This window comes from Chelonia mydas, chromosome 5, assembly GCF_015237465.2.
Source record: "Chelonia mydas isolate rCheMyd1 chromosome 5, rCheMyd1.pri.v2, whole genome shotgun sequence".
Lineage (NCBI taxonomy): Eukaryota > Metazoa > Chordata > Testudines > Cheloniidae > Chelonia > Chelonia mydas.
Genome location: NC_051245.2, coordinates 67322504 through 67346087, shown reverse-complemented (window position 1 = coordinate 67346087; position 23584 = coordinate 67322504). Strand labels below are relative to the sequence as shown.

At 43.2% G+C, this 23584-nt stretch overlaps 1 protein-coding gene across 19 annotated transcripts in view; it reads right to left on the bottom strand.

The window, feature by feature from the left end:
- The window catches only part of FER (FER tyrosine kinase), a 427220-nt gene that overhangs the window by 345438 nt on the left and 58198 nt on the right, over nt 1-23584 (bottom strand). For all 19 annotated transcript variants that reach the window (XR_005225689.2, XM_037901518.2, XM_043547703.1 and 16 more), the window contains 2 exons: nt 22273-22446; nt 16229-16328 (listed from right to left, as the gene is read on the bottom strand). Coding sequence is in view for 18 of the 19 variants with exons in the window: in XM_037901518.2 (XP_037757446.1) it covers nt 16229-16328; nt 22273-22446 (274 nt within the window). In the remaining variant the exon portion in view is untranslated. The remainder of the gene's footprint in view (nt 1-16228; nt 16329-22272; nt 22447-23584) is intronic.

The window sequence follows — 23584 nt, the reverse complement described above, 5'->3', positions numbered from 1 at the left end:
GATGGGGAGATGGGAGGCAGAGGGAAGAAGTTGGGACTAGTTGGTCAAGGAGACTTAAACTGGTATGAGAAGCCTGATAACTGGAGAGTGGAACTGAGCGAAGAAAGAAGATGAGACTGAAACAATGAGGCACGGGTGGGAACAGACAGGACTGGGACAGGTTAAAGGGGAAAAAGGAATGGGATATAAGAAGTCAAGCTTGGGGCGGGGAAAGGACATAAGAGTCTATGCCCACTACAGCACAATATCTTTCAGAGCCTTGAATCTCACCGTTTGTCTGCTGTCAGCAAATATCTCTGAAAGCACCTGGTGAAGTGTCTGTCTCGGCCCCATCTACTGATGGCCCACATGGAGGGTGACAACCCCCTCTGCTACCAGTTACTCCCTTAGAGCAAGGGCCAGAGATCTACGCAGTATATCTAAAGGATCCAACCCTGCTGTGAATCATGATGAGGGCCCTACCAAATTCACAGCCATGAAAAACGCATCACAGACCCTGAAATCTGGTCACCCTTCATGAAATTTGATCTTTTGTGTACTTTTACCCTATACTATACAGATTTCAAGGGGGAGACCAGCATTTCTCAAATTGGGGGTCCTGACCCAAAAGGGAGTTGCAGGGGCAGGGGGGTGTCACAAGCTTATTTTAGGGGGGTTGCGGTATTGCCACCCCTTACTTTTGTACTGCCTTCCGAACTGGCCAGCAGGAGAGCCAGGACTGTTGGCCGAGCACCCAGCTTTGAAGGCAGCGCCCCGCCAGCAGCAGTGCAGAAGGAAGGGTGGCAATACTACTGTCAAAACCCAATGGCCCCCTCCCTCAGGGTGTCTCCTGGGGAGGCAGATCAGCATTGTATGTTGCTAACGCTGTTGCAGGCATCGCAAGGCATTTTGGGAAGGGTTAAAGGTGTGAGTGTGGAGTGGAAGATTCCTTTGCAGGTTGCGAGAGGCCGAAGGGGGAGGAAGAGAGCAGAGAACGGGGTAACTTGACGCTTCGGCTAGCTCAGTCCAAAGATAAGATGCTGGCCCCAATCCAAGGTCAAAGCGCTCAACAAGAAGTCTGCAGCTGCGTTCATATCTTACCCAACCCCAGTCAGCCATGAGAAAGGAGAACTAAGCTGAGCAGGACTGCAGAGATTGCAAAAACTAGTGAGACGGCGAAGGCCTGCAAGGAGGGAAACAGTCTCACATCCCTGGAGCCAGTGTGTTTTGGGAAAGCTGAGGAGGCCACAGAAAGCCGGTTTCGACCGGTACAAAGAGCACGGGGAACAGAGGTCCCTGAATGAAACGCCCCCAAAAGAATCCAGAAACCCTTCTATTAAGGGGTACTAAAATTAAAACCCCCCTGAGAGCTGAAGCAAGTTGGAGATCAACAGCAGACCCTGGACAGCTTGTGCACAAAACAGAACTCTTGTCCACCCTTCTCCCTCTTCTTCTGACATTACACCCAGGCTTGGCCAGCCTCAGGTCATGCATGTGAGTATGAAAGTGGGTTAGGGCTGGGGCACTAACGTGTTCTTCCTTTCTCTGAATGACGAGGGAGTGTTCCCAGCACTCACCGCTGTTATTTTATTTTATCAATAAAGCTTTAAAACTTAGACCCTTGGTGTGCTCCTTCATCTCCTCCCATAACGATCCTGTGGCCTCAGCCTGATCACCTGACGCCTCAGGCAGATTGGTAACAGAAATCTGTCTTACCTTCTGCTCTGCTGCCTTCAGAATTGGGCAGCCAGAGAGCGGCTGCTGCATACTGAGGGCCCAGCTCTGCAGGAGTAGCGCAGAAGTAAGGGTGGCAATACCATACCATGCCATTCTTACTTCTATGCTGCTGCCGGCAGCGGCTCTGCCCTCAGAGCTGGGCTCCTGGCCAGCAGCCGCCACGCTCCAGCTGCCCAGCTCCGAAGACAGCATCACCGCCAGCAGCAGCACAGAAGTAAGGGTCACAGTACCAGAACTCCCCCCGTACAATAGCCTTGTGACCCCCCCACCCCACCCCCAACTCCTTTTTGGGTCAGGACCCCTACAATTACAAAACCATGGAATTTCATATTTAAATACCTGAAATCATGAAATTTATTATTTTTAAATTCCTATGATGGTGAAATTGACCAAAATGGACTGTGAAATTGGGAGGGCCATAATCATGACAATATGTTATTAAATGATGTTATTAAACACTTGTTTTTAGTGTTTGCTTTTTTTAAACTCAGGAAATTTTACACACCCACACAGTCCTCTACGTAAAAAGAGCATTTGTAAAGTTGCAAAGTCAAGTAGCTAAAAAATCCCAGAAATACTAGAATATACAGCAGGGGTGGGCAAATTTTTTGGTCCAAGGGCCACATCTGGGTATGGAAATTGTATGGCAGGCCATGAATGCTCACAAAATTGGAGTGTGGGAGGGGGTGAGGGCTCCGGCTGGGGGGTGTGGGCTCTGGCATGCGGCCAGAAATGAGGAGTTCAGGGTGCGGGATGGGGCTCCGAGCAGAGGGTTAGGATGCAAGGAGGGGGTGTGAGGGCTCCAGTTGGGAGTGCGTGCTCTGGGGTTGGGCTGGGGATGAAGGGTTTTGTGTGCAGGAGGGTGATCAGGTCTGGGGCAGTGGGTTGGGGCACAGGAGGGGATCGGGGTGCAGGCTCCAGGCAGCACTTACCTCAAGCATCTCCCGGAAGCAGCGGCATGGCCACCCTCCAGCTCCTATGTGGAGGTGCGGCCAGGCGGCTCCACACACTGCCCCGTCTGCAGGTGCCGCCCCTGCAGCTCCCATTGGCCGCAGTTCCCGGCCAATGGAAGCTGTGGGGGCGGCTCTTGGGGAAGAGGCAGTGTGCAGAGTTCCCTGGCTGCCCCTACATGTAGGAGCCAGAAGAGGGACATGCCACTGCTTCCGGGAGCGGCGTGGAGCCACGCCATGCACGGAGCAGGGCAAGCCCCCGACCCCGCTCCCTGGCTGGAGTGGAGCAAGCCCCAGACCACATGCTCCCCAGCAGGAGATCGAGGGCTGGATGAAAACATCTGAAGGGCCGGATGCGGCTCCTGGACCGTAGTTTGCCCACCTCTGATGTACAGGCAACTTTAATTCAGCCCCCTTGTGTGCACGCATTATTATAACAGTCTCTAATTACATAAACTATTTTTTCATAGGACCCCTGCCTCATTTAATACACAGGATGGACCAACACTGGATATAGATCGGGGTTATGTCATAAAAGAGACTGTTGTCTCTCAGACTTCTAAGGTCCTAGGTATCTCAAAACTGGCATCCAGAATCAGTGGAAACTTTTTACTTAATGTCTCTATGCCTCAGTTCCCTATCTATAAAATGGTGATTATACACACACACACACACACACACACCCCGAAACCTCACAGGAATGTTAGGAAAATTGATTGTTTCTGGAGCACCCAGATAGTGTAGAGATAAGCGCCACAGAAAAGGTCATAAGGAAATTAATAATTCTGCCTTCAGAGCACATTTTGAATAACATGCAGTAAATATTGTATGCCACACATTGAACAATGGAGACAAAACAAAATATAGAATAGCTGCTCTTTAAGTGAGCACAGTCAACCCTATATCCTGAATGAGGCAGGGGTCTGCGGAAAAATATCAGTCCCTTGTATGATCGGGTCCTGATCCATGACTACAACTCCCAGTCACTCTACTCACACAAATAAATAACAAGAACAAGAAGAATAAAAATAAAGACTGTGTCATAATGTAAACAGCACAAGGGGGCTTACCTAAGGTTTTGCAGGTAACTTTAATTCTGGCATTTCCAAACTTGAGGTCTCAACTTTGCAACCTTAATAATGTTTTTTAACAGCTATTTTGTGTGCAATACAGAGATCATCTCCCTCCCTATTCTTATTCAACATACCCTTTTTTATATATTCAAGGACTGCATTAACCCTTCTGGCAACAGCACTGCATGGGGCGCTCGTGGTCATCTGGTTATTCACCATCACTTCAAACTCCACAGCTTTCCAGAATGCAATTCCCCATCTTATATGTATGGCTTACCATCTTAATTCCTAGAAATACGTTTTATTTGGCTTTATCTAAACTGATATGTGTTTGTGAACAGTTTACCAGGCAATCCAGATGCTCTCTGTAAGTGACCTTTTCTTGCACTATTTACCACTCCACCAATTTTTATTAAGAAATCTGTAAACGTTATAATCAATGATTTTATACTATTTTCAAGATAACTGAAGAAAATATTAACTAGTGTTGGGACAAGAACCAATTCCTGCAGAACACAGATGGAAACACACCAAATTGATGATGATCCCCCATTAAATATTACATTTTGAGATTCATCAATTAGTTTTTATATGGTTGTGACACGGGCAGACCAGCCAAACTGCATATGACCCATAACAACTTAACAAGAGGCATTATGATTGTAACAAGACAATTCACTTGTATGTGAATTTCAAAGATGTACTAGACCAGCCATCATTAACCCATTCATTTGTAGTAACAGAAATCTAGGGTAAAGGCTAAATATATCTGCCTGTGTTTACATATATATCCTATTAGAAGTTTACCAGTGTAACCAAATTAGCTTTTGGATGCTAAATCCTTTCCATGCCTTAATTGCCTTCACAGACAACTTTGTTCAGTTAACCTTAGGATCAAAGATGTGAGATACTGCAGGAAATTAATATACTGTCTTCAGTTTATCTGTCTCTGTTATAATGAAGGACCGGCTAATTACCTTATGCAAATGAGTAACTAGATTACCTGTGTATGCATAGGAAATTTAATGTTAACTTCAAAGATGTGGTTTCAGAGTAGCAGCCGTGTTAGTCTGTATCCATAAAAAGAAAAGGAGTACTTGTGGCACCTTAGAACTAACAAATTTATCAGAGCATCAGCTTTCGTGAGCTATAGCTCACTTCATCGGATGCATCAAAGATGTGGGTCGTGTGCTCAACAAAGAAGAGTCACTGCATATGACTGTGCTCAGAGCACTTGAAAACCCTGCTTCAGCTCTAAAGAGAAACCTCAGGACTGATCCTTTCATCTCTAGTCTTCTTAACTTGAAACAGGAAAAGTTTAAGCCCTGGAACTGAGATCTTCCAAGCAGTTTTTTGGAATAGTCTTTTCACGCATTTTTCAGGTAACAGACTTTACATCCATGCTGCATTTGAATTCTAACCTTTGAGGATGATTCCAGAGAGATTTTTGCAAGCCAGCAGACTCGTTCATCACTGCTACAAATCTGATATAAGGACCTTACAAGCATCTGTAATGTATATAATCTTTTAACCATTCAGTAACTTTTATTTAATTAATAAATCTTCAGTTTATTAAGGATTGGCTGACAGCATGGTATTAAGGTAAGATCTGAGAACATATTGATCTGAAGTTAGGTGTCTGATCTTTGGGGATTAATACGAACCTCACAGATGGGTGAATTAGGTTTTCAATAACCCCTCACTGTATTACACCTGTTTGCCTGAATAGGAGCCATGGACTGGAATGCTTAAAGGGGACTGTGTCTGGCTTCTTGTTAACCAGTGTGGTACTACAGAAGCTCTTTTGTTATTAGCTTGGTGTCTCTAATTACAGAATAAACCACCAGTTTGGGGGGATTGTCTGCCCTGTTTCTTGCAGTCTGCCTTAAGTGTGGCATTCCATCCCAGCACCCGGTCACAATAGTATATTGATATTTTACTATGCTAATACTTTAATCAGAATGTCGCTCCTAAAGAGAAGCCCAGGTGCATTGCATCAATATAGTCAACAACATCAAACATATTTGTAAACCATAGATTCCATGCCTGCCAACATTACACAGTGTGAGGAAGTGAAACTTTCACTAAGGATCCTAAGACAAAAACCTCCCCCCTAAAAAAGTGTGTTGTGGGATCTTTAACATTCCCATATTGCAAGCGTCAGTTTTTTAAAATGTCATCTAACAGAACTGCACACAGTAAATGCAACAGAACTCAATTTATCTATATTAGAAAAATGAGGGACTGAGTTAGAATTTAAACTCCTTATCCCAGCTATTCTAGGTGTTTCAAACCTGAAGACTTTCATCTTCAGGCAAAGCAAAAATATAAAGTTAGAACTTGTACACTTAATACTAGCTTATTAAGCCCCAATATAAAAAAACTGAACTATTATAACTCAGTTGTGCATTTTAAAAGATACATTATAATAGTACTTCAAAAAATATTTATATAATCTGTATCTGTTTATACATATTGCATAATTAATGATACCTGAAACATGAAAACATGCTTAATAATTAATACAACTGGAAAATACTTTGAAGATAAACAGGAAATAATATGGAGGGGATGAAAACAACTGAGGGACAGTTATGTGCCAAACATTCCCCTTCTCCTCATTTTTTTACTATCCTGTTGCTGTCAGTGTGCAGGGCAGCAGGACTTATGCATTTTCACTCCTCGTTCTCCCGGCCCCTTCCACCCAAATTTTTAAAAGGGGGTTGCAGCACTTATAAAATAAAGAGAAAGAAGAAACCACCTTCTTTTGTTTATTAAATTCCAGTATCAGCTTTAGTTTTTCTATAGGAAGTACTAGAGTATTTCTTCAACATTTCTAAAAGAAAAACATACTGTACCCACTTTGCTGAACCCAGCAATCTTTCTGGACATAAGTCCTCCCCATAATGCTTTTTTTCTTTTAAACGCAAGTTTTTATTAAGTGATATTATGGAAGTAAATGAAAAAAATTAAATGGAGCCATTAATAACTACGCAAAAAGATTCATGCCCAATAACTTTCTACAAGCAAATATGAATCAAATGCAGACTATCTAGGTTTTTAGAATTCTGAATATCTCAAGAATTAAGAACACTCAAACATCCATTGTAGAAATGTTGAGATGCTTGCAGCTTTCTTGGTATTAAGTAAATAATGTGATATACAAGTGTGCCAACAGATTTTAATTTCTAGCAAATGGAAACTTCTCTATATAATCATAGGCATGTCCCGGACCATAAAAAGTTCAGAAGAGCCACTGACACAAGCAATGGGCTGAGGCCTAGAATCATAGAATTGGAAGGGACGTCAAGAGGTCATCTAGTCCAGTCCCCTGCACTCAAGGCACGACTAAGTATTATCTAGACCATCTCTGACAGGTGTTTGTCCAACCTGATCTTAAAAATCCCCAATGATGGAGATTCTACAACCGCCCTAAGCAATTTATTCCAGTGCTTAACCACTCTGACAGTTAGGACGTTTTTCCTAATGTCCAACCTAAACCACCCTTGCTGCAATTTAAGCCCATTGCTTCTTGTCCTATCCTCAGAAGTTAAGAAGAACAATTTATCTCCCTCTTCCTTGTAACAACCTTTTATGTACTTGAAAACTTATGTCCCCTCTCAGTCTTCTCTTTTCCAGACTAAACAAACCCAATTTTTTCAATCTTCACTCGTAGGTCATGTTTTCTAGACCTTGAATCATTTTTGTTGCTCTTCTCTGGACTTTCTCCAATTTGTCCACATTTCTCCTGAAAAGTGGCACCCAGAACTGGACAAAATACTCCAGCTGAGACCTAATCAGAGCAGAGTAGAGCAGAAAAATTACTTCTTGTGTCTTAATTACAATGCTTCTGCTAATACATCCCAGAATGATGTTTAGCTTTTTTTGCAACAGCGTTACACGGTTGACTCATTTAGCTTGTGATCCACTATGACCCTCAGGTCCCTTTCCACAGTACTCCTACCTAGGCAGTCATTTCCCATTTTGTATGTGTGCAACTGATTGTTCCTTCCTAAATGGAGTACTTCGCATTTGTCCTTATTGAATTTCATCCTGTTTACTTCAGGACATTTCTCCAGTTTGTCCAGATCCAGTTGAATTTTAATCCTGTCCTCCAAAACACTTGCAAACCCTCCCAGCTTGGTATATCACTTTATAAGTGTATTTTCTATGCCATTAGCCAAATTATTGATGAAGATATTGAACAGAACTGGACCCAGAACTGATCCCTGTGCGACTCCATTCGTTATGCCCTTCCAGCATGACTGTGAACCACTGATAACTCTCTGGGAATGATTTTCCAGCCAATTATTCACCTACCTTGTAGTAGCTCCATTAGGTTGCATTTCCTTTTTACGAGAAGGTTATGTGAAACAGTATCAAAAGCCTTACTAAAGTCAAGATATACCACATCTATCGTTTCTCCCTTCTCTATGAGGCTTGCTAACCTGTCAAAGAAAGCTATCAGGTTGGTTTGACATGATTTATTCTTGACAATTATGCTGACTGTTATTTATCATCTTATTATCTTCTACGTGTTTGCAAAATTGATTGCTTAATTATTTGCTCCATTATCTTTCTGGGTACAGAAGTTAAGCTGACTGGTCTGTTGTTATTTCCCTTTTTATAGATGGGCACTATATTTCCCCTTTTCCAGTCTTTTGAAATGTCTCCCATCTTCCATGACTTTTCAAGGATAATTGCTAATGGCTAAGGTATCTCCTCAATCAGCTCCTTGAGCATTCTAGGATGCATTTCATCAGGGTCTTGGTGATTTGAAGACATCTAACTTGTCTAAGTAATTTTTGACTTGTTCTTTCCCAATTTTAAACTCTGATCCTACCTCATTTTCACTGGCATTCACTATGTTAGATGTCCAGTCGCCATCAACCTTCTTGGTGAAAACTGAAACAAACAAGTCATTAAGCACCTCTGCCGTTTCCACATTTTCTGTTATTGTCTTTCCCCCCTCATTGAGTAACAGGCACTCTGTCCTTGGTCTTCCTCTTGCTTCTGATGTATTCGTAGAATGTTTTCTTCTTTCCTTTTATGCAGTGATGAGCTGCCAAAATCTTAACAATCAGTTCCCTCCTCATCCCCCGAGGGGGTCATGGACCACCCCCCGCCCCTGGGGACTCCTGCCCCATCCAACCCCCTGTGTTCCTTGACACCCCCCCCCAAGACTCCTTCCCCATCCACCCCTGTCCCCTGACTGCCCCCAGAATGGGGCAGGAGGGTCTCGTGCCCACCCCACCCCAAGAGCCAGAGGCACCTGCCGGGGGACGAGGCGGGGAGTCCCGGCGGTGCTTACCTGGGGCAGCTCCCAGGAAGCATCCGGCAAGTCCCTCTGGCTCCTAGGGGCAGGGTAGCGTAGCTGGTGGGGGGGAAGCAGCCGCTCCCCCCACTGATCACATCAAAAGTGGCGCCTTAGGCACCAACTCTGTGGGTGCTCCGGGGCTGGAGCACCCACGGGGAAAATTTGGTGGGTGCAGAGCATCCACCGGCAGCTCCCCGCCCGGCCCCAGCTCACCTCACCTCTGCTCCACCTCCTCCCCTGAACGCGCCACCCCACTCTGCTTCTCCGCCCTCCGGCTTCCCGCGAATCAGCTGTTCACACGGGAAGCCTGGGAAGGCTGAGAAGCAAGCGGCGGCTTTGCACTCAGCCCCAGGGAGGTGGAGGTGAGCTGGGGCAGGGAGTGGTTCCCCTGCATGGCCCCCCGGGTTACCTACTGCGGCGCGGGCGGCCCTCCTCATGCCCCCCCGCCCCAGCTCACCTCCGCTCCACCTCCCTGGGCCTTAGTGCAAAGCCGCCTCCTGCTTCTCAGCCCTCCCAGGCTTCCCGCACGAACAGCTGATTCGCAGGAAACCAAGGGGGTGGGGGGTGGATGAAGCAGAGCAGGGTAGCGTGTTCAGGGGAGGAGGCTGAGGCAGAGCGGAGGTGAGCTGGGACTCGGTGCGGGCCGGGACGCTGCCGGTGGGTGCTCTGCACCCACCAAATTTTCCCCATGGGTGCTCCAGCCCCGGAGCACCCATGGAGTCAGCACCTAAGGCACCACTTTTGGCCGGGTGTTAAATTTAGAAGCCCTTTTAGAACCAGTTGTCCCGTGATTCTAAAAGGGCTTCTAAATTTAACAACCGGCTCCAGCAAACCGGTGCGAACTGGCTCCAGCTCACCACTGCTTTTATGTCCCTAGCTAGTCTGATCTTGTTTTGTGCCTTGGCTTTTCTAATTTTGTCCCTACATACTTGTGTTTGTTTATATTCATCCTTTGTCATTTGAACAAGTTTCCACTTTTTGTAGTACTTTTTTTTTTTTCCCCCCGAGTTTTAGATCACTGAAGATCTCCTGGTTAAGCCAAGGTGGTCACTTACCATACTTCCTATCTTTCCTACACAGTGCGATAGTTTGATATTGTGCCCTTAATGTCTCTTTGAAAAACTGCCAACTGTCTTCAATTGTTTTTCCCCTTAGACTTGCTTCCCATGGGATTTTACCTACCAAATCCCTGCATTTGCTAAAGTCTGACTTGTTGAAATCCACTGTCTTTATGGTGCTGTTCTCCCTCCTAGCATTCCTTAGAATCATGAACTCTACCATTTCATGGTCACTTTCACCCAAGTTGCCTTCCACTTTCAAATTTTCAACCAGTTCTTCCCTACTTGTCAAAATCAAATCTAGAACAGCCTCTCCCCTAGTAGCTTTCTCCACCTTCTGAAATAAAAAGTTGTCTCAAATACATTCCAAGAACTTGTTGGATAATCTGTGCCCTGCTGTGTTATTTTCCCAACACTTGTCTGGACAGTTGAAGTCCCCCATCACCACCAAGTCCTGTGATTTGGATGATTTTGTTAGTTGTTTAAAAAAAGCCTCATCCACCTCTTCTTCCTGCTTTGGTGGTCTATAATAGACCCCTACCATGACATCACCCTTGGTTTTTTACCCCTTTTGTCCTTACCCAGAGACTTTCAACAAGTCTGTCTCTTATTTCTATCTCAACCTCAGTCCAAGTGTATACATTTTTAATATACAAGTCAACACCTCCTCCCTTTTTTCCCATGCCTGTCCTTCCTGAGCAAGCTGTATCCTTCTATACCAATATTCCAGTCATGCACATTTGACTGATTAGGGAAATAAACACTCTTCTCTCCAAATTGTGTATCTATTGAGAATACACAATCTATTATGAAATGAACTGTGCTTTATCTGATTTCAGAGTTAGTTTTCCATGGATTCTTAGAGCATCTCATGTTTGACCTCAGACTTTGGCTTCATGGTAATTTCAGTAGTCTTATAATGCCTAGTTTTAGGAAGGGTACTTCCACTAGTACTTGGAATAATGAAATAATGATTGCAAATTATTCCCCCTCATTCTATTTCACACTCCTGGGCTAATATTTATTTAGAACACAAAATTTCACAACATTGGGCCAAGTTGAGCAAATCTACACCTTCCTAAATTGGCTACATTCATGGTGCCAAGCTTCTGCATGGCAGCCCAAGTTCTTCTTTGGTCAGTCAGTCTCTCTCACACACACACATCGTGAGTAATTATTTTTAATATGGGTTACTCTCGTTATGAGGTGATTGGTACTTTCTGCTACTTACAAAATAAACATGAAGAAACGAAGACATAGCTTTCTTTATGTTAAGCGTGACAGAAACCAGAGTGCTGCAACTCAGTAGAGCCATTCTGGTGTTTACATATTTACATTCTTAGGCTTTGTCTACACTACACAGTACCGATCTTACATCGGTACAGCTATACCTCTGCAATTGCGCTGCTGTAAGGTCTCCCATGTAGTCGCTCTATGCCAGCTGGAGGGAGCTCTCCCGCTGGCATAATAAACCACCCCTCATGAGCAGTGGCAGCTATGTCAACAGGCGAGCGTCTCCTATCAACATCGCACTATCCACACCAGTGCTTCTGTTGGTGAAACTTTTATCGGTCGGGAGGCGTTTTTTCACACCTCTGACTGACAAAAGTCCTAGTGTACACAAAGCCTTAGTCTGGGTAGATTATCCCCTTGATGGAGTTCTCCCCCCGCTTTCTCACTAGACACTACACAATTAGAGCATGTTTGTCTACCAGAGCACAAGAATTACATCTATTTTAATTGGGTACTAATTTTGTTGTAACATTAAAAAATTTCCTTTTTAAAAACCTTGATAAATTGCATGCTGTATCACTTATAGAGAACATTATGACCCCTATTCAGGGTCATAACCCAAAGTTTAGAAATGCTGTCACACATTAAACTGGTGTGCGAAGATTGTATTAATTGAATAAAAATGTGCTACAGGAACATACAAAATGAAGCTGGGGGTGAGGCAAACAGTGGTAGGACAGGTAAATCAGTCCAAACAAAAATAATTTTATTTTTGTTTGTAGCACTCAGAGGTTTTGGGAAATGCTAATTTCAAATACTCAGAAGACCAGTAACACAACAGCCTCAATCCTAATTACTTCTGACCCCAAAATTCTAATGGACTTGAATGGGAATTTTGGATTCACAAGAAATGCAGAATCAGATCCCCAGTGAGCAGAAGGGAAAGGAATAAAAGATAGAGCATACTGATATTACAAAACCTTTTCCATTTCCTAAATAGCCAGTAATGCCTGTACTTTCTTAGGAACTATCACAGAAACTTGTATATAACTTTGGAAACCAGATGGAATGATAAAGTAATGACAAAAACAAAAGGAGTACTTGTGGCACCTTAGAGACTAACCAATTTATTTGAGCATAAGCTTTCGTGAGCTACAGCTCACTTCATCGGATGCATACTGTGGAAAGTGTAGAAGATCTTTTTATATACACACAAAGCATGAAAAAATACCTCCTCCCACCCCACTCTCCTGCTGGTAATAGCTTATCTAAAGTGATCACTCTCCTTACAATGTGTATGATAATCAAGGTGGGCCATCTCCAGCACAAATCCAGGGTTTAACAAGAATGTCTGGGGGGGGAGGGAAGGGGTAGGAAAAAACAAGGGGAAATAGGCTTGAATAGAGACTGGGAGTGGCTAAGTCATTATGCAAGATAACCTAAGTTAATCGTATCCAATTTGCAAATGAATTCCAATTCAACAGTTTCTCGCTGGAGTCTGGATTTGAAGGTTTTTTGTTGTAATATAGCAACTTTCATGTCTGTAATCGCGTGACCAGAGAGATTAAGTGTTCTCCGACTGGTTTATGAATGTTATAATTCTGGACATCTGATTTGTGTCCATTTATTCTTTTACGAAGAGACTGTCCCGTTTGACCAATGTACATGGCAGAGGGGCATTGCTGGCACATGATGGCATATATCACATTGGTGGATGTGCAGGTGAACGAGCCTCTGATAGTGTGGCTGATGTTATTAGGCCCTGTTATGGTGTCCCCTGAATAGATATGTGGGCACAGTTGGCAATGGGCTTTGTTGCAAGGATAGGTTCCTGGGTTAGTGGTTCTGTTGTGTGGTATGTGGTTGCTGGTGAGTATTTGCTTCAGGTTGGGGGGCTGTCTGTAGGCAAGGACTGGCCTGTCTCCCAAGATTTGTGAGAGTGATGGGTCATCCTTCAGGATAGGTTGTAGATCCTTAATAATGCATTGGAGGGGTTTTAGTTGGGGGCTGAAGGTGACGGCTAGTGGCGTTCTGTTATTTTCTTTGTTAGGCCTGTCCTGTAGTAGGTGACTTCTGGGAACTCTTCTGGCTCTATCAATCTGTTTCTTCACTTCTGCAGGTGGGTATTGTAGTTGTAAGAATGCTTGATAGAGATCTTGTAGGTGTTTGTCTCTGTCTGAGGGGTTGGAGCAAATGCAGTTGTATCGCAGAGCTTGGCTGTAGACGATGGATCGTGTGGTGTGGTCAGGGTGAAAGCTGGAGGCATGTAGGTAGGAATAGTGGTCAGTAGGTTTCCGGTATAGGGTGGTGTTTTTGTGACCATTGTTTATTAGCACTGTAGTGTCGAGGAAGTGGATCTCTTGTGTGGACTGGACCAGGCTGAGGGTGGGATGGAAATTGTTGAAATCATGGTGGAATTCCTCAAGGGCTTCTTTTCCATGGGTCCAGATGATGAAGATGTCATCAATATAGCGCAAGTAGAGTAGGGGCGTTAGAACAACGTTTCCTCAGCTCTCGTCCCCTAACGCCCCTACTCTACTTGCGCTATATTGATCATGGTCAACGATGGTCACATAAACACCACCCTCTACCGGAAACCAACTGACCTGTATTCCTACCTACATGCCTCCAGCTTTCACCTTGACCACACCACACGATCCATCGTCTACAGCCAAGCTCTGAGAAACAACCGCATTTGCTCCAACCTCTCAGACAGAGACAAACACCTACAAGATCTCTATCAAGCATTCTTACAACTACAATACCCACCTGCAGAAGTGAAGAAACAGATTGATAGAGCCAGAAAAGTTCCCAGAAGTCACCTACTACAGGACAGGCCTAACAAAGAAAATAACAGAACGCCACTAGCCGTCACCTTCAGCCCCCAACTAAAACCGCTCCAACACATTACTAAGGATCTACAACCTATCCTGAAGGATGACCCAACACACTCACAAATCCTGGGAGACAGGCCAGTCCTTGCCTACAGACAGCCCCCCAACCTGAAGCAAATACCCACCAGCAACCACATACCACACACAACAGAACCACTAACCCAGGAACCTATCCTTGCAACAAAGCCCGTTGCCAACTGTGCCCACATATCTATTCAGGGGACATCATCACAGGGCCTAATAACATCAGCCACACTATCAGAGGCTCGTTCACCTGTACATCCACCAATGTGATATGTGCCAGCAATGCCCCTCTGCCATGTACATTGGTCAAATGGGACAGTCTCTACGTAAAAGAATAAATGGACACAAATCAGATGTCAAGAATTATAACATTCATAAACCAGTCGGAGAACACTTCAATCTCTCTGGTCACGCGATTACAGACATGAAAGTTGCTATATTACAACAAAAAACCTTCAAATCCAGACTCCAGCGAGAAACTGTTGAATTGGAATTCATTTGCAAATTGGATACAATTAACTTAGGCTTGAATAGAGACTGGGAGTGGCTAAGTCATTATGCAAGGTAACCTATTTCCCCTTGTTTTTTCCTACCCCTCCCCCCCCCAGACATTCTTGTTAAACCCTGGATTTGTGCTGGAAATGGTCCACCTTGATTATCATACACATTGTAAGGAGAGTGATCACTTTAGATAAGCTATTACCAGCAGGAGAGTGGGGTGGGAGAAGGTATTTTTTCATGCTTTGTGTGTGTATAAAAAGATCTTCTACACTTTCCACAGTATGCATCCGATGAAGTGAGCTGTGGCTCACGAAAGCTTATGCTCAAATAAATTGCTTAGTCTCTAAGGTGCCACAAGTAGTCCTTTTGTTTTTGCGAATACAGACTAACACGGCTGTTACTCTAAAAAGTAATGACAGATATTTTTATTTATTTTTTTTAAATAAATCTGAAGATCATTAAGTACAGCGAAGCCCAACTATGTGTAATTGTTACCTAAACCTCCTAACTCACTCCTACCTCAATTATCTGTTGCATCCACCTGTTGTTTATTGTCTGAAATATAGAATTTTCCTGAGTAAGTTTCCTGAGGCAGGAACTGTTTTCTTTGTTAGTTATCAGTGCAGTGCCGAGCACAATGGGGCTCTGATCCTTGATTAAGATTATAGGTGCTAACATAAAATAAATACTAAATATGAAGAAAAAGTAAAAGGTTGGGTTAGAGCATGTTATATTCACACTCCAGTATTAATTGAATCTGATTTATTTCAAAGGTTAAAAATGTTTAGAAACATACAGAGAAAAATATTTAAGATCTCAAACAATTAAATATACACACAGGCTTTAAGATAGGGACTTCCAAAGGACTCTGAGGAATGTAGGCATTCACCTTCCTATTGAATTTCAAAGTAAGTTGGATACTTAGCTCCCTCAGACACCTTTGAAAATCCCAGTCTAAAACTACAAATACATACTTAAACAGAATAGTTTATGATCAGTTTCTCTTCTATTTAAATGTCAAGAGCCAAGTTAAGTCCCTCAGGGTCTGAGTTTTCCCTGCTACAGTTGCTATCACCAGTATTTAGAGCATAATAAGATGTAGTGAGATCACAGTTGGAACTCCACATTATCAATGGCATTCGCTACTACAGCACCACTACAGCCAACCTGTTATATCTATTTTATGATCTGAATAAACCTAATAAAAGGATGAAAGTTTAAAAGAAAGGGCCATCACATACCCCATGAATTCTTTAGAAAACTGTACTATCAAGAAATGTGTAAATATATATTATTACAATTAATCTGTCTTATTTCAGCTTTGTGATATTTCATCAACTGAGCTGCTTGAAACAGAAATGTCACTTTGTTTTATTATAACTATTTTCAGGCAATAGTAATTATTAAAGGCAATATAAAAAGAGCTAAAATGACCACTATTTATTAGTCAGTGGTAAAATACCTTTAGCCACAGCTTCTTTATACTTCTCTTTGGCAGAGTTAACTTCTTTTATTAATTGTCTGTAATTAGATTTTAATTTCTCCAGTTCTGACTTTGTAACCTATGAATAAAGCAGAAATAGGAAAGTTATTAAAACACTTACCTTTAGGAGTTAAAGGCTTCTTAACATTAGGAAAAAATAATTACAGGATTTAATTTCAAAGATATCAAGGATGTATGCTTTTTTCATTATTTCAGAGATGCTCTTGAATATATTGTCATATGCTATCATTAAAAGAAAAAAGAAAGTCTGGTGTGTAAGGGGGACCTGGTGTCATCACAAATGTGTGGTGGAGCACATCAGGACATCTAACTTATTTTTACTGTGATAATGCCCAAAGATCCCAATAAAATCTTGCTAGAAAAAAAAAAAATCAGGATTTTAATTAGCTACTGTTTACGCTTATCTGATTCCTTGTTACACGAAAAGAATTTCTTCCAAAGCCTAAAACAGAAAAGTGACAAAAGAGCTTCTGGATTTTAAAAATCTCTCAAAAGCCACTAAAGGTGCCTTTGGATAGAAGAGTTAATCTTTTGTGAGTCAGGCCAACAACTATGAGGTCTAGAGGAGCAACTGGCTCCTACAAAGAGATTGAGAATGTGGGTCAGAGAACCATTCTTTCCATAGACAACTGGACCAGCTCCGTGAACCAGGACATTTTTGGCAAAGGAGCTACAAGAATAGCATTGCCTTTTACAGTTCTAATCTTTAGCACATTGTGGAGGAAAGGAAGCGAGCAGCAAGTACAAAAGACCACTGGAGCATGGGACTGAAGACATTTGACAACCCAGTGGGCTCTGGTATCAAAAGCAAATCCTGAAGAGCTGTCCTTGACAAGAGAGGTAAAAGAGATTCTTTGATAGAGTGACCTCAAACATTCATGGACTAGGAGAGATCACTTGTGCTCAGTCAACCTGAGAGAACACTTAGCTTTTCTGCAAAATGGACTGCTCTTAGGCCAATACATTTTTTCTCCAGTATGAGGAATGTGAAGACTGGGACAGGTGTGGTTCATGATTCTCTTTTGCTAGGTCACATAAGCCTCAGCTACTGAATTGTTTTACAAAACTAGCAATTGGTTACCTGTCAGAACCCCACAAAAAGCAACCAAGGCACTTCTTTCAATTCTTAGCTCTAGTCTAGACCAGTTATGAGGCAGTTTAAGTCAGAGCAGGACCATTTCTTATGTTGTCCTGCTCCCACAAGTATGCATGCATGCACATACCCAAACAGTCAGATTTCCATGTGTTGTTAAAATAGTCCAGTAGACATTGGACAGGAAAGGACTTTTTGACAGACTAGACCAAAGATGGGCAAAGTACGGCCCACGGGCCACATCCAGCCTGCAGGACCCTCCTGCCCGGCCCCTGAGCTCCTGGCCTGGGAGGCTAGCTCCCGGCCCTTCCCCCGCTGTTCCCCCTCCCCCACAGCCTCAGCACACCATGCTGCCAGTGTAGTGTATTAAACTGCTCCGCATAGGAATGTGCTACTGTCAGCAGTTACGGAGAGCAATTTACTACACTACACCGGTGCAATGCTCCGGGCAGCGCAGCTAAAGCACTGCCAACCACCGGTGCTCTGTGCTGAGCGTTAAGAGGGCAGGGAGCAGGGGGGGTTGGATAGAGGGCAGGAGAGTTCGGTGTGGAGGTCAGGGGGCGGGGGTGTGGATGGGGTCGGGGCGGTGAGAGGGTGGGAAATGAGGGGGGTTGAATGGGGACAGGGGTCCGGGGGGGGAGCAGTCAGGAAGGAGGGGGGTTTAATGGGGCAGTGGGGGCAGTCAGGGGCAGGGGTTCCGGGGGTGGTCAGGGGACGGGGGGGTTCGATGGGGCAGGAGTCCTGGGGGTCGGGGCATCAGGGGGCAAGAAGCAAGCAGGGGCAGATAGGGGGCGGGAGCACAGCCTCCCCTAACCAGCCCTCCGTACAATTTCCGAAACCCGATGTGGCCCTCAGTCCAAAAAGTTTGTCCGCCCCTGGACTAGACCTAAAGGTTTCCAAGGAAGAAACTGAAATACAATTGGAGCTATGAAGCAATTGGTTTCTGCAGATAAATATCCCGGGGTACTGGCTAGAAGAATGAATCAAACAGACTCCATTTTGAAGTTCTGAAAGGATGGTAAATCAGTGAAACCAAAGTAAATAAATGGAACTGGACTCTTAAATGCCTCGGGTACTGATGTTACTCATCCCATGATTAGGTGCTGAGCACAATTACAAACTGGTCCTTTTACAGAAGAGTGGAGAACAAACACAGGGAAATGAGATTAGTTAGGAGAAATCTTTATATTTAACTGTGAAATGGATCTGACTCACCTGTCTCAATATGCTCTTCTGTCAGTGATGAAAACAAAGCCAGAAACTCCCTATCTAGATAAATCTAAGAGGATTAAAGTAGTCAAAATTATCTTTGGTTTATCTACATGGTGCCTTAGTCCACACCAGAAGGGTGTACGTTCTAATGCAGACCAGAGTGTCGCACACCAAGTGTCTTGTGTGGACCCTGCTGGTGCACACTAACATTCCCTAGTACACGTCAATGTAGTCATATTTCAAACAATAGTATATTAATCAATGCCAGTTACTGCACAACCTGCTCGTGTGCATCAGAATTAACACTCCTGCTGGTGTGGATTACGGTATTGTGTAGACCAATGGTTCTCAAAGCCGGTCCGCCACTTTTTCGGGAAAAGCCCCTGGCACACCAGACCGGTTTGTTTACCTGCCACGTCCACAGGTTCGGCCGATCGCGGCTCCAGGCCAAAGGAGGCCGTGGGAAGGGCGGTCAGCACATCCCTTGGCCCACGCCACTTCCCGCAGCCCCCATAGGCCTGGAGCAGCGAACTGCGGCCAGTGGGAGCCGCGATCGGCCGAACCTGCGGACGCGGCAGGTAAACAAACCGGTCCGGTGCGCCAGGGGGTTTCCCTGAACAAGTGGTGGACTGGCTTTGAGAACCACTGGTGTAAACAATCCCTAAAGTGGGTACCTACTAGCATCCAGGGCTGTGCTGTGTATCTGATATTTTTGTCTTAGTAACATCATACACCCCTCTTTTTCTCCAATTTGTACAGAAAGAAGAATATCTGAAATTCGCAGTGGGATTGGAATAAACCTCAAGGTAGAGTCTTCACCACCGACATGTGAAGAAAGCATGATTTTTGTTTTCAAGTAAGTCCTTAGGGAGGTATCAAGGAATACTTCAAACAAGGATTCTCTGGAATATGAAACGACCACGTTTTTATTTTGCTTTAATTACTCCTCTAGGGCAAGATTTTATCCAGTGTGTCCTATGGACTCCAATCAGCACAGCTGATAATCTTGTTAAATATTGGATAGTGTCCTAGGGGGCTATGGGTATTTTGTTATTCTATCTAACAAGGCAGAAATTCTGCTGTGTACTACGGAAGAGGTCTTATGTGGACAAGTAAGTAGCTCAATGAGCCATTCAGTAAGTGCTCCAAAAGGCACAAAACCACTGGACAGACAACAGCAGGTAGGACTATAAGAATACACAGTATCTCATCAGAAATCAATCCATACACTTGTCTAGAGGACCTCAGGAAGGGCTTGAAAAACTCAACACCTAGAAGACAACAGTCTACTGGCCAGGGTAAAAAATACCTGTGTGACCTTGCTCCAAAACCATGATCTGCTTCAGCTAAAAAGTAGGCCTCGTAAGGCTCATCATGCACTGTAGTTAATTGTAATTTACTGTAAAAAAAAAAATTAAAAATACATGTATGTATGTTACTAGGGTTGGTTGATCAGCAGAATTTTTCTTGTCAAATATAAGGGTGATGTTACACTCCATATTTTATGAAAATATGATATGAATAGGACATAACTGAGATATACTTTATGCAAGATGGCTCATGTAAGATATCTTTGGAAACGTTATGATTTACTGAACGCAATTATCCGATTTGTATGCATGTATCACTTCCTTATCTAAAGTTAGGAATATTGATTATTTAACTATTATAACTGTGTGTATTTGGAAGACACCCACCAGACAACTGGCCATCACAGCCCTGATGGCCCATTCAGAAGAAACAACAAAACTGTGAAGATACTAATCTCTCTCCTTCCTGAGAGTCCTCCAGGGACTAGTGTCACTAGCTGTGACACTACTCGGTCAGGTGGTCCTGCCATATGGTACTAAACATTATCTTGGACTTCTAGTAATTTTCCACTCACAGGAGGGGGAGGTCAAGTTTGGGAAACAAAACGCTTCCCACCTCATGTAAATTCTATTTAAGGCTGGGAGGGAAGGCATTCCAGACTCTCCTTCATTGCCTACCCAAGAAGAAAGACTGCTGAAAGTACTTGAAAAGGACAAAAAAACCAACCTGAAGGGAAAGGCAGGGGTAAGTCCAGACTGAGACAGGGGTCCAGTCTGTAAGAAAAATAACTGGAACTCTGAGCTACAGAAACTCTGAATCCTGCCTAAATTCAACATTTGGGGTGAGAAATTACATTTTGTAACCTGTTTCTTTAGTGAATCAAGCTTAGTTTACGTATTTTGTTTTATTTGCTCAGTAATCTGCTTTGTTCTGTTTGCTACCCCTTTAACAACTTAAAATCTGCCTTTTATAGTTAATAACATTTGTTTTATTATTAAACCCAGTTTCTGAACCTCTAACGGGAGTGTGGGGGGCAAGAAGTTGTGCATATCTTCCTCATTGAGGGAGGGAATGGATTTCACTAGACCTTTGGGTCTGCACTCCAAGTGAGGTGGGCACCTGAGTGCTGGGGCAAGTCCCTTAAGCTGAGTCTTCCTGCAGCGGGCTGGCCCTGCCTGTGTGTGTGCTAGAGGAGGCCTAGGAGCCTGGCTCAGCAAGACAGGCTAAAGGGGGCCCATAATGACAGAACAGGCGGGTTCAGTGGTATCTCAGCACATCAGGTCCAGGTGGCATCTTGAAGGGGGGCAACCCATCACAATATTATCATATAAATGTTATCTTTTTTTCTGTCCTCTAGCAGAACATGGTATAGTACAGAGTTATCTACAATGTTCTTCCACTACCACCTCCTCCATTTTTTCCCTTTCTCTAAATTGTTTTCTACCCATCCTAGATTTTGTCTCTCCTTTTTTCCCTTCCCCTTGTCCCTTCACTCACTCATTCTCTCTTGCTCCATATTTTGTACTTTTTCTTCCCAACTTATTCCATCAATCTTTCCCACCCCAGAATATTTGATACACCCAAAAGCACATCCATTCATAGGCCCACACATAGGACTTGGAAGTTTTAACAGGCACCCAATAGTTTGACTTTTCAGCCTATTAACCCCAGAATAATGACGACAACACCCATGTGATATGTCAATCTCCCACCAGCTTCTGGGAAAGCAGAGGTTGCTGGGATTCCTAATAGGAAGCTGTCCCCTTAAATTTCAGTAGTAATATTGCATCCAATGAAGTTAATCCAAGGGATGATTATTGCTCATTGAAAACTTGTTGCCATACTTGTTTAGGGGCTCCATTATTCATATCAGCCTCAGGATCCTAGGTATCAGATACATTTGAAGTCCACCTCAAAACCCACTATGGCTGCTGAGGGGAGAATTTTTTTTAAACACAAGCTTAGATTCCTCAGAAACTTACAGCACTCATCAAGAAAAGCTTTTACTTGCCTTAGATTAGTGGATTTTTCAAGCCCTGACCCCAGGAATGCCTAGAGGAGACAGGAGAAGGGATTCACACAGTCACGCTCTACTGGAAGGAGAAAATTTCCAGAGCTGTTAGCCTAACCGAACTCACTTGCAGGACAGTTTCCCACCTCTGTCTTTTCAGCTAATAACTTGCAGAAAACATGGAGGAACTGGGTTAACAAGAGGAAAATGCAATCCAATTATAATAAATTTGTATTTATTTGTACTGCAAGATAAAGAGGAATGGTGGCATCTGCAGTATTCATGTGAATATTTATATGAAATAATTCTATATACTACTTTAGAAAGCTTTAGTAATTTAGTAAATTTTTTAAAAAATCATGTTTAATAAGGTACCTTGAACATCTCTGCCTCAATTTGCTGATGAACACCTATGTAACTCTTCTTTACTTGTTGCTTATCTTTGATCATCATTGTAAGTCTATGTAGTGGCCCAGAGTTAAGATCTTCTGCATGTGTCTTCATTATCCTGCTAAGTTGCTCTGTCTGCTGTACCATAAGCAGCCAAGACTGGAAGAAGGAAAAGGGAGAAAAGAACTTATCTGCTACTGCATGATCCAAAGAAACTGTTGGAAAAATACATCATCATTTAAAGGGGTTTTAGAAAGAATATTTTTGAACATTTGCCTGAATGCACACTTTAAATATAGTAACCATGTCTTTAACCCACCCACGAAAGGGAGTTAGAGATGTATTAATGATGTATCATAGTCACATTTCAGCATCACGCCAAAGTCTGGGTCTGTCATGAAAACCATTAACCCTCACTTGCGTGATCACCCAAATTCCTTTACTTTGACAGACATGCTCCCAATGTCCTTTCTTCTTCCCTTTCCTGTATATGTTTCCACTGTCCTGGCAGATTTTTCCTTTTATTTAAATCCATCTCAATTACATTACTAATTCTCTTGGCCATAGCCGTGGTAATTTTTAGTAGAGTAAATGATGTTACACGCAGGGCCAGAACCTCAGCTGGAGAGAACTGACATTGCTCCATTAACTTCACTGGAGCTACACTAATGTACATAAGCTGTTGACATGAGCCTCAAACTAGCATTTAACTTGAATAAAAGTATTTGATAGCCCATGGAACCTCGTCCAGTTCTGCTAAAGAGAATAGAATGGGGTTCACTGGGCATTCAACTTCACGATAGTAGAATTTTTTACTTCAGCACTGCTATGAATTACCATGTCCCAGTTGAAATTACAGAATTTAGATGGATACAATATATAGTTATCAGTGTCAGAATACGGCCTGGACACTCAGATCAATGCCTTGGTCTAATAAAATGTGGGGTTTTTTTGTACCAATGTTTGTACCATGTTTTTTTCATTACCACAATTGACTGTGTTCTCCCTTTTTACATCTCATCTGAAAAAAGGCACTTCCATCTGTGCATGCCCCCTTAACACCAGACTAGACTGAGTTTAACAGAAACCTAAATGGAAGACCCCAAACCTATTAAATTATCCATAGCATTTCTTACAGTACTTAAGTGTTCTCTGGAATTCGCTCATCAAGGTACTGAAATAGTCCTATTACATTGTACTTAAACAATGGGATCTAAAAGCTGAAAAATAAAATTAAGGAACTGACTACTTACAATCATATAGGAAAAGTTATTTTTTCTTATCCAAGAGAGAAAAG